This window comes from Gymnoscopelus braueri (genome assembly GCF_963280865.1).
Source record: "Gymnoscopelus braueri genome assembly, chromosome: 2".
Lineage (NCBI taxonomy): Eukaryota > Metazoa > Chordata > Actinopteri > Myctophiformes > Myctophidae > Gymnoscopelus > Gymnoscopelus braueri.
This window is the reverse complement of record NC_137604.1, coordinates 40,651,216-40,667,731: the sequence shown is the minus strand read 5'-3', so window position 1 is coordinate 40,667,731 and position 16,516 is coordinate 40,651,216. Positions and strand designations below refer to the sequence as shown.

General features: G+C 42.1%; 1 protein-coding gene across 4 annotated transcripts; it reads right to left on the bottom strand.

Annotated features, from left to right (window-relative positions):
* Window positions 1-1,433: 1,433 nt before the first annotated feature.
* Window positions 1,434-14,838, bottom strand: anp32b (acidic (leucine-rich) nuclear phosphoprotein 32 family, member B). Of its 4 annotated transcripts, none has more exons than XM_080449751.1 (7): window positions 14,298-14,838; window positions 11,058-11,207; window positions 10,791-10,913; window positions 9,429-9,621; window positions 8,083-8,204; window positions 7,898-7,985; window positions 1,434-2,063 (listed from the first exon to the last, which is right to left on the bottom strand). In XM_080449751.1, exons 1-7 carry the CDS (start codon window positions 14,349-14,351, stop codon window positions 1,978-1,980), a joined length of 816 nt encoding a protein of 271 aa, XP_080305877.1. In that variant the 5' UTR covers window positions 14,352-14,838; the 3' UTR covers window positions 1,434-1,977. The 4 variants fall into 4 exon arrangements, with proteins under 4 accessions (XP_080305877.1, XP_080305874.1, XP_080305875.1 ...); XM_080449748.1 differs by having other exon boundaries at window positions 1,434-2,060; window positions 14,298-14,366; XM_080449749.1 differs by having other exon boundaries at window positions 1,434-2,057; window positions 14,298-14,366.
* Window positions 14,839-16,516: the final 1,678 nt, after the last annotated feature.

The following is a 16,516-nucleotide window of genomic DNA, read 5'->3' as shown; positions in this document are numbered from 1 at the left end:
ATTGAGGGGACAAAATACCATTCCAGAGACCCTTTTGTGGCAAATTGCAAACACTTGGTTGGTGTCTTCGTTTTACCAGAGCAATAATGTTAGTTGCAGATTCATGCGTTCGCTTTCAGTTGCAAACACTTGCCATTTTAGTAACTGCTGCCAGGAAATGACATCAGTCTCACTGTGCCTAACTTCACTGCATTTTGTTATTTTTGACTGTTATTGTGATGTCTTTGAAGATATTGATGTATGCAAAAGTAAAATATATATATATATATACAATGAAAATTTACCCTTTCCTTTTAATATTGTTTCTTAAAATATGCAAAGATTTATTCATCATATAAAATAAAATAATTGCTAAAAACCTAATTTGCCTGTTTTATAGTGATGTTTCTGTCTGGACAGAACACCATCCTCACCAGCCCATGGGGTATAAATGTGTCGAAATACTAATTACCAGTAAATGAAAAGCATAGCAATCATACGACTGCTATTAACAGTACTCATCAGACATGACCATTTAGATTTAGCATTTGACTAAATGTCAAGAAGAGAAACCATTCTACGTGTCAGAAAACAGCAATGCTTAAATTGGCTTGTCTTGCTGCTGGCTCTTTCTGGTTGGGTTGGTTGTGACTGTGGACTTTTACATAAGGTGCCCCTCCCCCAACACACTACTCAGGCTGCAACATGTGGAAGGCCCACATTTTCCCTCGCTGTTGTTGAAGGTAGCTTGCCTGACCCGTTTGGTTTAGAATTCAAAGATGGCCAGGCTGCAACCTAGAGAACATACACCTTTGATGCCATCTTAAAACATTATTTTTTTTAAATGCAGAAATTCAGCATAACTGGCTTACATTATTCTCTTGTACAATAAGAGCGAAATATTGCTGCACCTAAATTAGACCATGATCGCTTAATTGATGCAGAAGGCGGGCTACTCACATGCTTACACAACCCTGAAGTTTCAGGAGTAGAATGTACAAACATTAGAACAGGGCTTCACATATACATATATATATACATATATAAATAAAAGCTTAACATGGTGATGGCAATATAAATTGGTTACACAAGTAGTTAATGCTGGTGTTCTTTTACTTGGGCTGCCTGAGACAAGAATGACAAGACTATTGCAGTCTCATGTCCAGTTTCCACCAGCAGTCAGCACATGCAGGGTGCATATCGGCAGGGTGGATCTGAGCAATGCAGCCAATATGGCCACCACTTAATGTCTTCCTACTGACACTGTGACACAACAGAAGCACAGCAAGCAGGAAGAGAAAGAGAGCAAGAGAGGGGGAAAAACCTCAAAATGTTAACTTTTTATTTACAAAGTTGTTTTCTTGTCATACAGAAAGTAAAAATGTAGCTACAACCTTGATTCGTGCAACAGGCGGCCAACTTGAAAAATCATGGCTCGCTTGTTGCACTGTTGCTATAGCAATAATTTTATTGGGGCGGGAAAAATAAGGAACTGAAGGAGAAAAAGAACAAAAAACAAAGACACAAAATAAGAGAAATAATAAACCCAACGACAAAAATTCAAATTCATCCAACAAAATATTAAAAGCACAGACCCAAAAACTAGATACCAGTCCCAAAGTCCTCACGCGGGAATACATAAAGGAACACATAAAGGGGGATTGACAGTGAAATTGTGGAATGCTGAGTGGAGGGCTGCCTGAGAACCTTGGGGCCTTGGGTTGGGTGAGGTGAGGGGGAAATCGATGAGTAGGAGGTTTGGCTCTCGGGTCCATAGGAAAAGGTGTATGTGTGTGGGGGGGGACAGCTCCACTCTGCCCACCCGTCCGGTACAGTTTTGCTCCACAAAAGGAGCTCAGAGCTGGGGGAGAAACGTGGAGAAGAGAGGGCGGTTGGTGTGAACTGGAGGAGGAAGGTGGGTGTTTGAGGTGGAGGTTGTTTGGGAAGTGGGGAGGTAAGGGGTCGGTAACTCTGTAGGCTCTCCTTTTCATCTCACTCTTAATCGTCATCCTCGTCATCATCATCCTCGTCTTCGTCTTCTGGATCTCGCTTTCTCTTCTCTCCTTTTCCGGCTGCTTCTGCTTCTGGAGGAAAGTAAGACCCCCTTTAATAACACGTATAGAATCATTCTAAAAAGTAGCAATAACCATAATATATCAGCAAGGGATGCATCCAGGACGCATCCAAATATCTATTAAAAATAACATGAATAAATATAACATCACACTCATCTAAAACCAGACAAAAACTAATCTCTGGACTTAAGCGTTGTCACACTGAGAAAGAAAGAAAAAAAGTCAAATGAATGCACCAATTGTGCTGGTTTATGCCGTTAAAAACTCAATTTGTGCCGGCATGGCACAAATTTAGCTGGTTTGTGTACTGGTTTGTGTACTTGAAAGAGTTGAGAGGAGTGTCATGGAGCCTTGCACATCGTGCCATTTTGGAGAAATATGGTTTATATGTATTTTTTTTTCAACTGCACAAATGTGCAAAATACGTTGAACAAATCCACACCATAATGGCGGCACAAATATTTTTCCTGGCATAAACTAATAGGAACAGTATTTTTAGAAACCTTGGAGTGTCAACATCAAAAATGCCACAAGCAGGGGAAACGGAGAGACACTGGGAGAGGAAATTGGGAGCTACAGGATTTAGGAGTGGAAAATAGCTCAATAATGATTGCTAAATATTTAAAATCTCTATTGCTAATGCAGATGACTCTCAGTGGTTCACGAGTGGTTCACTTAGACTCAAAGATGTTTTTATATGCCTAGAACTGTGGTGGGAATTATACAATGAGGTCAAAACGTTTATTGGCCAGGACGATGGGCCCTTCATGATGTGATACAGGAAGTAGTGGAACCCTGACCCGAGGGGTCAGACCTACTGAATCACCACAAATAAACCAATGGCAATGCATAGACGGACATATGATGCAGGGTTCTTACACATTTTCCATTTCAAAATTCCAAATTCAGACAAAGATTTCTCTGTGACTTCTCTGTGATTTTTCAGAGTAACGATTTAAAAATCCAGCTGTTCACATCTGTTACATTCTGACTATGTATGCTATTATGTTACCGAAGAATTGCCATTAGATTTTTGCTAGGTACTGTAGCTCCTAAAAAATCTGTTAATACCAAACACAGACAATTTGCAATGCTATAACATTGCAATGTTATTCCATAATTGTCATGTAAATTTAAATAACTGTCTTCCTTCAACCCCTAGAGTAACAGAGGGCATGTGTATGTACAGTTCTCCAGGGAACTAGAAAAGAGAACCAAAGTCCAATGACTTTGCTTCATTGGCTGCTATGTGATATGCTATGTGTAAATGTGTAGATACGTTGGTGTCTTTTTTTTGTAATCCTTCTATTTTTTCCTTCCCTCTCGTTTCTGGAAACGATCAAAACGATGGAGCTTTCACAAAAACGAATTTCACCCACTGTTTTACACCTGTAAACCTGTGATGTGACAATAAAGTTTCCGATTCTGTTAGATGGAGTAAAACAAAACACACTTGTGAACACTGTTTAACAAATAGTTATTTTCACAATGTCCGTGCAGTCTTGTTTATTCACTGAATGCAGCCATGAAGGTATGGTTTACTTACAGTACACCAAAAAGATAGTCTGTTTATATTTTTCTGATAACTAAATCACTACATAAGTAACATAACTAAAAAAATAGATAATCAGATAAGCTTAATATTTGGTTATTTGTGATGCTATGTATATATGCAATTCAAAGATGATGACACATTTTCTTTTAAACTAATTTGGTTGCGGATGTCTGGATTCGGTACAGTTATAAGGCATTTGTGGAGAGACGTTTTGCAGGCTGTGACGTACAGGCAGCTCTGCGTAAGAGATCTACATTTTGTATTTTAGAAAACAGAATAGGCACAACAGCCTGGAAACCAAAATATTTTTCCATAGACTCCTATGTTTTCCATATTTATTCAGACCTGGAAATTACTCAAATCGATTTCCATACTACATAGGAATCCTAATGCAATACATTTCTACTTTGCTGATGGTTAACGGTGCAGTGATATATTTTTGTTAGGGGGGGGGGGGTCCTCGTTCTCCAGCTCTTTAGTAAATGCATTTTCAATTCAGGATACCTATTTTATCCAATCAGGAGAGAGAACTCATACAGGATACGGGATAAGACACAACTAGAACTGTAACACTATAAAAGTGCAGCTGAAAAATGGGTTATTCTGATTGGCTGGATTTGGTAACCCAGCTGAAAATTTATTTTCTGTTTATTTAAGAGCTAGAGACGGGGAGACCCCTGTTATTGAACAAACACTCTATAGCAATGATTAACTTCTTGTTTTAACCAAAACATATCACTTACACCACCTTTAACACATATCATGTAATAACCATACATAACATAGTCCAACGCCAATTACGGATTAACCTTTAAAATCACCTTGTGACACAATATTAGGACATACTGTATGGCATCAGGAGACCTGCATATTTTCCCAGATGTTGTGAAGGTATTTATCATAATACTCACTTAATGTCTTGATTATGGTCACAGAAGCATTTATACACTTCCAGGCAATTTATTGGCTGGACCTTACGTCGACCTGACGTCGTACGGACCATATGAGCAGGTGGGCTCTGCCCCTTTTCTCAAAAAGTTACTGCTCTGGTCTGTACTTATCCCTATCGGTGAACATCTAGAGCATTTACTCTCCGTACGTCAGCTTTTTGTGTGGCTTAACCGGTCAACTAGGACAAGCGCATACCTTGGACCACTGAACGCTACTGAAGGCTTGTTGGACAAATATATTTTTACCTTTTTCGGCTCGTCTGGACCGTGCGGTTTGACTCGCGGGATAAAAACCTTCAGTTATTCCCCAGCCGAGGAAATATTTTTTGCTAAAGAGTTGTAGGACTGCACAAGTCTTCCTTTTTCCATGCTTCGAACGCTGTGTTCACCCCGGTATGGCCACCGCGGAGGTGAAGAGGAGCAGGAGGTCGTGCAGACTTCCACTTCACCCGCAAACATTATGCATGCGGTGCAATAGCAAGATGTCGAGTCACGGCGGCCACACCATGTGCGTTTTCTACCTAGGACCCGTACATGCCTCCAGAGGCTTAGCCGAAGGGGTGGAGTTCTGTGAGATTTGTGGAACTTTTGAACCAAAATATCTCAAGGGCAGGAAGCAACGCTTCACACCGAGAGATGACCTGATGCTGGCCATATCCACCGCGATTGAAAGAGAGGATGAAGATTCCCTCGCAATGTCCGTGCAGGACTACGACGACTGCTTCACCTCATCAACGCGCAGAGGAGGTTGATGACAACATCCCACTCCCAGGTATGGAACTGCTCCTGGAGGCAGTCGCCGCTGTCGAGGGGCACTTCCCCCCAGTAGCTGAGGACGACCAGGTGGCCCTACACTACGGGTCGGGTTCCAGCCTGTCTTATTCGGACAGCGAGGAAGAGGATGATATGTTTCTACCTGCCTTTCACGCAGCCCTCATTCCCCAACCAGCGACGCCAGCCGCCTCGATCACGGCTGGCGCGCCACAGGATGGCCCAAGGCTGCTGCTCGAAACGGCGGACCTGTACAAACATTTCAAACGGGCAGCTATACGCAACGAAGTTGCCTGGCCCCAGGAGGAGCAACTAGTGAGACCCGTCTCCATCTACGATGGCATCGAGGGAGCTAGAGCGGCACGGGTGACCAGACGAATGCTGGTTAACGGTTTACTGGTAAGCCCGTGACAAAGCAGAGGCTCTTTCACTGGATAGTGGAGGCCATACAATTATCATACTCTAGTCAGGGACTGCAGCCCCGGAGGGCCTGCGGACACACTCTACAGGAGGGATGTCTGTGACCTTGGCTCTTTTCAAAGGGATCTCTATCCAGGATGTCTGTGCTGCGGCGACTTGGTCTTCACCTTTGACCTTCGCCAGGTTCTACAGACTGGATGTGACTGCACTGCCTTTGGCGCATGCAGTCCTCCAGTTCCAGGCAGGGGTTAAACCCCATAGGCTGACTGATTGGGACTTCGAAATAGATCTGCAATGCGGGAGTTTATGACATCTCCTATAAGCGAGACATTGAGTGAGTATTATGATAAATAACTATAGGTTACAAACGTAACCCCGGTTATTTGAGTAACACGAGCGAGATGTCTCGCCAGAACAGCCTTCTTGCATGCTCACGCGAAGGAACACTGCTTATCTTGAATGGCAAGTATAGACCAGAGCAGTAGCTTTTTGAGAAAAGGGGCGGAGCCACCTGCTCATATGGTCCGTATGACGTCAGGTCAACTCCAGGTCCAGCCAATAAATGGCCTGGAAGTGTGTAAATGTTTCTGTGATCACGCCAGGGGGCGCTCTCCCATAAGCGAGACATCTTGCTCGTATTACTCAAATAACCGGGGTTACGTTCGTAACCTATAGTTCTACATAGCTGTGTTTTTTCACTACAGTGCCAGATTTTTTCCAGCAAAATAATTTGCATAACTTGCTGGAATGAGACCGTTTCACATGCTCACCTTGAGAGCAAAAGTTCTTATATTGCATGATAAGCTGATGATTTGTTTAACAGTATAGTATTTTATACTCAAGTGAGAGGTGACTTTAATCCATCGAAAGAACAGAGGATAAGCAAGCGGTTTTCTCATTCTTTTTTTCTCCCTCTCAATCATTCATTATCACGGGGACGTGGGGGTTAACAGGTAGAGTTGGCAGTTACTTCTGTTTCTAGCCTAAAATCTCATGTCCAAGACGACATCTTAAAATGTCAACGTCGCTTTCTTTTTAAACAGCCACATTAAATCATACAATTAAGACAGCTGTGTGTGCACTGATGCAATCCCTTCATTCAGTGTGCCTGCCTTTCTCTTTTCTCTCCCTCACCCCCTCTCCCTATAAACAGAGCTTCTTCTTCATGCAACACATTACGTATGCAAGTTTCACCTTTCTCAGAGCCTATTGTGAACATTGCTTTGATGCATTTTTGTCACTGAACAGTTTTGGTTACAGGTACGTAGGATACAGGCCTGTCACACGCTCGCTCTCTTGTTGAAACCAATGCTCGCTCGACCACGATGACCGTTAGAACACTCTCTCACTCGACACTTTCTTTTTCTCTTTGTCAACATCAACACGCTATCCCAGTACTTTGATTCCTAGCATTTTCACTACAGATCATTTTATTCTGGAAATATTACTAGGAAGCTTGCTATAAAATTTCGAACACCAAAAGTATACCAGTATATGCCCATATATGGGCATGCCAATATGCCCATATATGGAGATCTCTGTATCTGTCTGTCCTTGTCCCTTTTATGCCCATATGGAGATCTTTGAGGTTAGACAACACACTCCATATTTGGGCATAGCTGCATTGGGAACTCCTTATAGGCTGAGTCGTGGTGACATGAGACGTCAGAGGTCCGCCCGCCCACCCTCCCATAACCACTTAAACCCCATATGGGAAATCGGAGTCCATCAGGGGCCAGGCTCAATACTAGTGTATTTTCTGTTTTCTGTTATTGTGGGGAAAGCTTTCGCTGAAAATAGCCGATCGACAAGCTCTCAATTCAACGCAAAAAAAACAAATTCCCCTTTATGACACTTGAACCGAATTAAACCAACCAAAAGTCCTAACAAAAAATAAATATGGGTTTGTGCACTGGGTGAGTTAGGATTTGTGGGAATCCGGAGACTCTGTTGGGTACATAAGAGAGGTTTTGCGATACGATGTCTAAGAATTAGCATTATGATCACAGGTAAGATCCTCCCTAGCTTCATCTCCTCACCTACAAGATGAAATCACACATTTGTGTACTCAAAACCAAAACTGGTGTCTATTGGAGTGCTTATAGCCTCACTGATTAAAAGTCTGAAAACAGACAATTAATACATACCATCTTCTTCATCATCATCATCATCATCATCATCGTCGTCATCGTCATCGTCGTTGTCAACAACTCTGTCCCGACTAACTTCTCCCTCCTTGGTTAAAAGAAAAAGAAGACAAATCCTGTTACATCATCCGAAATCCCGGTAGAAAGCTTTTACGTAAATCAACCACTCAACAGCAAGCTTTCACCTCCTCCTCTCCGCTGACCTCCTCGTCATCCTCTTCTCCTTCTACCTCCTCTTCATCGTCATCGTCGTCGTCCTCATCGAAGTCCTCCTCCTCTCCATCCTCATCCTCCTCCTCCTCTCCCTCTGCAAAAACAACAGAAGCAACCTTGAAACCTTCACATCACTGGTGAAAATACAAGTGTACAGGTATGTTCCATATAAGGACAGAGTGAATGTTTGGTTGGCTGTTTTTGTTGTGTTTATTTTGTTACATTTTTTATATGCTAAATGTTTTTATAGAGCCCTTGGATGATTGTTAGTTTTTAAATCCCACCCACACAGGTTAATAGTAACTTGTGCCTTTCACATTTTCATCATTTGTTTTTAATATGGCTATACAAGCTGTTATTGCATTGAACCTGCGAGAGCCTGGGGAGTAACAGTAGTAACACTTACTTTAAAAACAAAACTGATTTGAACTGATTTCATTGTTTTATTGTCTACCAGAGTTGGTATCTCTCAAGGCATTGTGTATTTTTTAGACCTCTGCACGTAGGTTTATTAACACATTGAGTCAAATACACCAGTCGAGTGCCAAAACCGTAAATCTACGTGTTTTCTAAATTATTATTATTTTCTAAATCTTTTCCACAAGGGGCGCTCTAACGCAACTTAGGAATGATCCTAGGTCCCTGTAAAATGGAATGGACGGATGTGACAAGGGCCCAAAAAACGTCACTTCCGTCCGCTCCAATGATTTGGAGAAAAAAGGTCCATATCTCCATACTTTTTTACAGTGGTGAAAACAAGCCATTTTCGACAGGCGATCAATCACTCTGCAATGGCGGATCGCGTTAGAAATATTATTGTTCCAGGCGTTAGGCGGGACCCTCGACCATCACCCAGACACCTTTTGTTTACATCTGGGTCCTCGTGGAGGCTTCTATAGCTCTAAAACGATCGCGTAAACGGTAAGAAACGCTGGCACTGGATGTACCCTATTTAAAAAAAACTCTGGCACTTGATGTGCTAACAAGCCTGGTCTGACTAACCTGTGTATTTTATTACTGTATGCAATCATAGATATTATAGCAGAGCATTAATGTATAAACTAATGATCTGTCTATTCAACTGTACACAAAGACTAATATCCCTATCTATATTAAGCCCCCTTTCTGTTTTCACTCTGCACAAAAAAATCTTCCCGGAAAAAAGTTGATCCACAAGCTCTTGTGCGCTTGTAGATGACATTAACATACATTTGTCTGTCTGTGCATGTGGACATGGCTTCCTTTTCAGCCACCTCTTTATTACACAGTGTAGCGGTAAGAGGGGTTTGACCGGATTATAACCTGCTCTCTTTCTAACCTTCGTCATCGTCGTCGTCCACTCCGTCTCCGTCTACCTCTCCGTCTGAGTCGGAGGCTTCTCGGTCCTCCATGTCATAGCCGTCCAGGTAGGTGAGCTGTGGCAGCAGTTTGAAAACACTCTCTCTGTAGTCGTTCAGGTTCGTCACTTCACAGTTGAACAGATCCAGGCTCTTCAGGTTGTCCAGCTTTTTCTGTACGTCAAGAGGCATTGTGTGATAAATGGTGGCTGTGTCCTGGTAAAGCTATACAGATGTGTGCATTGAATGCTGGGTATTGAAATTGTGTTTATCTGTAAGCAAATACAGCAAAGTTTGTGTTTGTGTGTGTGTGTGTGTGTGTGTGTGTGTGTGTGTGTGTGTGTGTGTGTGTGTGTGTGTGTGTGTGTGTGTGTGTGTGTGTGTGTGTGTGTGTGTGTGTGTGTGTGTGTGTGTAGGCTCTAAGAGCTGTGACCATTGGCCATGATTTCAATGTGCATGTGTGGATATTGTGCACGTATCTATAAATCTATACTAAGTTTTCCGGCCATTTGTGTGCGTGATACTATTGTGTTTTACAGCGTTTTCTGTTTATTTTAGTGCAAAGGCACTGGTGGGTGAGAAATGATTGGCTCCACTTTGTTCCTCTGCTACTCACGCTTTACCCAAGAAATGGTCATTGTAGGATAACAAAAACAATGTGTAAGCACTATGTTTAACACCGCTATACTCGTCATTACTAGCAGCTGCAATGCTGATGATCTATCCTATTATATTACCACTTTAACCCTATATACTTTGTTAACTGGGGTCCCTCAGGGCTCTATACTTGGCACACTCCTTATTTCCCTTTATACCAATTCTCTTTGGCGAAAATAGTATGTCTACAAGCTGCGAGCAAAACAAGAATTTCCCACAATCGGCAAGGTAGGGTTCGTGCAGTTAACTTGTGTAAGGCAAGTGCCCAGGATAATAGCAGCAGCTATAAACAAAAATGTAGTGATTTCTACAAGCATAATGTTTGTTTGTTTATGCATACATGCATATCCAGTTATCTATGTTTTGCATAAAGCAGACATAACCTTGTGGGGAGAATTTGAGCCATTCCCTTCAGAGGGTAGTTACAGGAAACCACAGACTCATGTCTTTGTCATGTCATGTCTGATACGTGATACCCTCCACCATGGTCATTTGCTGCACTTTATATTATTCAATTTAAGGTGTCTCATACAAGTCTATTATTATTGTGAGCTTGTACTGTGTATTATGCATCGTATGCAAACCAAAATTTCACATGTGAGAAATTAACAAGTATATAATTAGCATATTCCGTATGTCCAGGGCAGTCATTCAAAAACAGACTTATAAATGACCACACCACGTACCAATGGTTCCAACGTGCTGATGTCTTTCAGTTTGTTGCCGCTCAGGTTTAGATGTGTAAGGAGTGGGAGTTTCTCTGCTAAAACGTCGAGGCCACCGCTGATTCTGTTGTCACTCAGCTCCAGCTGAAACCATGAAAGAGGAAAATTATTAATAATTATCCTCCAGTTGCCAGCTCTGAACCTGAATTTCCTTTTTACCCAACCCTTCACTGTGAATAATTGCACTTTAAGTGTACATATGAGAAAGAGGTGCACCAGTGCCTTTACCTTTTTGAGTTTTCCTAGTTTAGGCAAGTTGGAGACTGAGATTAAACCAACATTTATCAAACTGAGGAACTCCAGGTTGATAAATTCAGCTGTGAGGCCTTCGATTTTTCCTTCATTTGACCGACAGTTGTCAAGAACAAGTTCTCGTACCTGGAGAATAAAACATGAATTACCACATGAAAAACACACAAACAGATTGGTGGTTATTATCTTAAACCGAGTAATCATCATGAAACTAGAATAATAAAAACTAGATGGTTTGCAATATTACACAAGCATGCTTACATGCCTTTTAATAACACTAGATAAAATCCAGCCCTATATTGGATTGATCAGAGCAATGGTCACCGAGTTATGGCCATTTAAAGTGTTAAACACTGCTGTAATACTGCTTTAGTACCCCTTATGTGAATTTTTGGTGTGACTATTCTCATGCCAGACCCATGAACAGTGTTTGTGCCAAGTTTGACGAGGATTGGAGCCACAGTGTGCCTGTGGCCCCTTACGTGGCCCCTGATTTGACTATTCTGATAACAGACCACTGAACAGTGTTTGTGCCAAGTTTGGTGCAGATCTGAGCAACGGACCGGTATACCTGTGGCACCCAGGGGCCCCTGGCGGGGGCCCTCTCTGGTGTGGCTATACTGATGGCAGTCCCCTGGACAACGTTTGAGCCAAGTTTGGTGCGGATCGGTGCAATGGTGCGCCTCATAAGTCTGGATGTTACATTTATTGTGACGTCCACTGTCCACCCCTCTAGGCAATTTTAATATAGGATTACACCCTTTTGACTTCAAATAAATGTATCCAATTAAACAAATTTAGCATTTGCAAGGGACCCTTACAGGTCTGTAACAAATGGAACCAAATGTGTACACTCTCAAGAGATATGGGGGTCATTGAAATGTTTAAGTTTGAGAACCACTGGCCTAGAACACAATATGGGGGTGGTCGTTGCTTCTCCACAGTGAGCAATTATTATTAGAGTTTTTTGAATAAATGTCAGCGCATAAAACATATTTCATATTTGGGAGTTCATTTGATAACACTCCATCAGTTACTGTGAGGTTGCACAACTCACTGTTCTGTTCGACAACAATTATGGCCAAAAAGTTGTCAAACGTCAAAGACACGGCTCTGACACAGACACAAAATTAAAAAAGAAAGAGGGGAACCAATAATGACAACAAGTGTTTGTTTTGTTGTATTATCCATCCAAACGTGAATTCATCGCTCGGGGGTCTTTGAATCAGCTTCCACGAGGGATAATAAAAAATATACACAATGTCGCGTTGCCCTGTCCGCTCCACAACAAAAACGTCGTGTTTACACAACCGAACAAGTGTCCACGCGACGTCGACACCTTTTTAGTTATAAACACGTCGATTTTGGTTGAGAGACACGGTCGCGCGACGACGTATACATGAATCTAGAGCAGTGCGTTCCTCTGGCCTGCTGATGGAGTCATTAATGACAAACGCAGTGGTTTTGTGTTAGCAGGCTGGCTAACATCATGCTAGCTAGCCATTGATGCCCTTTTAAACGCTGCGTGCTGTAGTGTGTTCAGTGCTTTGTGTGCCCGCCATTAGCCGCCCAACACCAGCCGAGGAGACAGGAGGGCGAAAATAGCCCAGTAAACCGTTGTTGTTTTTTTTAATTCGCAAAAATCACTTTTATTAGGGAAGTGGAGTGCCTTGACGTCGACCGATAAGACTATAATTTCTTAACATTGTATCATCGCTCCAGTTCGAATGGCGGAGGAAACGTTCGGAACGGAAATTTTAGTGAAAAACAAAGATGGAGAGTGTTCCTTTCTCCAGAGCTTCAAAGACGACAGAATGACAACATGGCGATTCCTGAGACACAGTATGCAGTTCTCTGAACACTTGACACGGAGAAAGGGGCTGTTTCCGGACAGTTTAGACCGTAAATTACACATCGCTTGAATTGTATTTGCGATGATAAGTTGCATTCTTTTGTGCATGCGGAGCAGCGTTATGCGGAACGTCGAGTTTAGTGTGCCCACGCATCGAGCGCTGAGCACGGGTCTCTCGTGTCATTCTAGGAGGCTGGTTCTTTTTTTGAGCCACAACAAGCCAAAACACGGACTCCTCCTAAACGACACAACAATGCAAAGTTAAGTTCTGGTCGAAGATACGCGAAAAGATAAGACTCGCAACGTAGTGATCAGCTGTACAGGGGGTGTATTTGGTTTCTTTTGACCATTGAAGCAAACGGGGGGGTAATATGGCGGGAACAAAACACAGCCTGTCCGCTGTCCGAATGATGCGAACTGTTCAACAATCGTCTGATCGTTCACACTTTACGATCAGCTATAAGACGGATCGATATGTTTATGAATGCCACATTCACAGCTGTTGGAATGAGCCACGGCTGACATGTGCTGTGGCCAAAGGTGATGACTACATATTTGACGAAATTCTCCCTCCGCGACTTGTGTTGATCGAGGCACGCCAGATATTTTACCAAATAACTCTTATTACACCACGAGTGCTTACAGTTGTAACTGTATCGTGCGCGGAAACATTGTCCTAAAGGTTGAAGTGGCCGTGCAACTAATTGGTGGATGATTCGTGGACGATGTGACAGTTTTTTTGTTGGCGTAGCTGAATCTAGGTCTTGTAAATGACTCCAAAGAAAAATACCCAACTCGTGATCGGGAATAGATCGCGATGCATGCCGAAAGATCTCATATTTGGTTGTACGCTGAGGAGTTTAAAGTGCATTGTAATAAATGCGCCCCATTTTTAGCAGTTATGCTAGCCACAAACATGGCTTCCAAGGTCTATATAAAATAAACCCTCTGTGAATGCCCAACACGCCGCGGAGGAGCAATCATCCTGAAATACTGCCGTGAATAGAAGTTTAAAAAATGTGCCACAACGTTGAATTGAACCGTGTGTGCACCACCGACCAAGGAGGCTGCGAAACGGTTAAAACACTGCAATAATGCCAGCAAGCCGAAGAATCGGCTTTCAAAGTAACGATTCAATAAAGCTTTTCTCGTCTTGTTGCCCATTCACGCCCAATCCAAGGCAGTATAATGCGATCAGCTCGTTACAAGTATTTTCCGCCCTACTAATATATAAGAAAACACAACCTAAAGCCCATGTGGTCACCATTACGTTAGCTACACAGGTCACTTAGAAAGCGAAAAAGTAGCAGGCTAGCTCGCTAGCGATAAAACTAAGGTTTGGTTTTTTTAAAAGCACGACTTACATCAGACGGTGTCCTGTTTCTTAGCTCCAAGTGGATCCTCTTTTTCATGTCCATCTTACCCTACGAAAGTTAAACTTTTCTCTCTTGGGTTTTGGTGTAATCTTCAGTCCAAAGGCAGAGAGATGCCCTAATGGAGGGAGAATATGGGACTGTATAATCAACTGAGCCAAACGCTAAGTTAGTCGGGGAGAGGGAGAGGAGAAACCATGGAGGGAAACGGCCTGAAACAAAATATATGCTCAATAGCGCCATCTGGGCCATCGCTGGCGTTTCAAAAAAGGCAATGCAGTCACAAATCATGACGCTGCCCCGAAACAGTGCTGTGGTGCAATTTTTATTTCTGGAAAGAAAGTGATATGTTGTGTAGCATTGTAAAAAAAATAATGTGTCAGTCAGTTTGAACATGCAAAGGAATATATCTATACATCACTTAGTATAGTAATGTAAAAATGTTTTATTCATATTGTTCAAGCAGACATTATTTAATCAATTGCAAATAAAGTAGGTCATATGTTTAATTTGGTTGGTGCCTACCTAAATAAAAGAGTTTGATATGTGAAATATGTCTATGACTACTGTTTTTCAATTTCTACAGAATTCAGATGGAAGGCATATCACCTATCGGAATAAAACAAAAACAAAAATCTGTGTAAACACTACCTGTTGCCTGTGAACGCCAGAGAGAATGTGTTGTTTTTTTAATCAGACTCTACAATTATAACTACTGTACATCAGAAACTACTGAAATGTCAACCCTTTACCCTTGTAAGAAACCTAAACCATTAAGTACACAGCAAGCTATGTTTTTGCAGCCTCAGTCAGTTCATAACCATCTCAGTCATTTCTTCTGCTCCATGATCCTACAGACAGCGTTAAAGCAGGGGAGGGGGTCGTATTTGGTTTGCTGTGAAGAGAGCATTGTATATGCACATGGTGGGGGACTGCCCCCGCCCCCCACTGCCCTCCCATTACTTCCTGCTTAGGCCCACGATCCCTCGAGCAGAAGTGGTCTTGTGTGCCTCCCTGTGTCTCGTCTCCATACCAAAGAAAACCACCATCACACATACATTTCTGGAAAATATTGCAATTATGAATCAGTAATGTATTTGAGGTGACATTGGGGAGGCCTACAATAACTGGAGAGGTATTCCATCCTCCAATGAAGCCTAAAGCAAACTTGATTTTGATGTCTTGATCAAAATCATCAAAAAATTAATGTCAGGCATAAAAACGAAATAGAACTATTGTGTGTATGTATTGTAATGTATACTCTGTGTGTGTGTGTGTGTTTGTGTTTGTGCGTGCGCATCAGGATGTGTTGCATGTTTTTTAATGAAATGAATACATATTGATATGGGATTGTTTTAAGTAGCCTCCAACCTTTGTTTTCATTTAAATATTGTAAGCCAACTGTTTACAAATTGGTCCTTGGTAGTTGAGATAAAACACCAGGAGAGGGCAGTGTAATGTCAAATACTCCAACTCATGAGTTTCATTGTCCAACATGGGTGTGTGTATGACTTCTGTCCTTATGCTGATCATAATCGGCCCGCTAGGAACATGTTCTTGGTTGTAACTGTCTGAATGTTATCAGCTGAAGTGTAGTCAGTCCATTCATTTGACCTGTTGGATCTGCAGGACTGCTGTTCCTATCCTGTCATTCAAGGTAGTTTGAATAATGTGTGTTTCAACTCTTTCAACACTTTACATGTTTATATGTGAATTTAATTCATTTAGCAAAGCAAGGTGCTCTGTGAATGCATTTCTACAATGTATATACCAGTGAGGCACAGGGACACTTTATATTGCACCCTGTGATCTTGGAAGTTGCAGTTGGTTTGGAATCTCTACTGTTCTCTGAAAAAGAAGTGTGCAGCTGGAAATGTCTGTAACCTGTTCACTCTGTTGGGCTGTCACAGTGTTAGTGCATTTTTTGGATTAGACTGTTATCCAGACAGCAGTAGTAGTGTACGGAATGTGTATACAGAGCCCGCTAGATGTAGTACATCTGACAATAATCTTACTGACAGTAGCCTAGAGGAATACACGGTGGTACACACTAGTAAAATGCTCAGTGTTCATTGTAACTGAGAGTGTTCAAATGGACTCTCACAGGTCCATTTGTTTACATTTTGCTCTGTCAGAGTTAAATGAACACGCAAATAATTTACAGTGTATGCTACAATTTCATTAATTGTATGTGTGCGAGGGTGTGGGCA

Coding starts and splice junctions, on each gene's coding strand:
- anp32b (XM_080449751.1), bottom strand. CDS start 14,351: ATGGACATGAAAAAGAGGATCCACTTGGAGCTAAGAAACAGGACACCG. Junction 7,986..8,082: donor AGGTCAGCGGAGAGGAGGAG/GTGAAAGCTTGC, acceptor CTTTTAACCAAG/GAGGGAGAAGTTAGTCGGGA. Junction 2,064..7,897: donor TGATGATGATGAAGAAGATG/GTATGTATTAAT, acceptor ACTTTCCTCCAG/AAGCAGAAGCAGCCGGAAAA.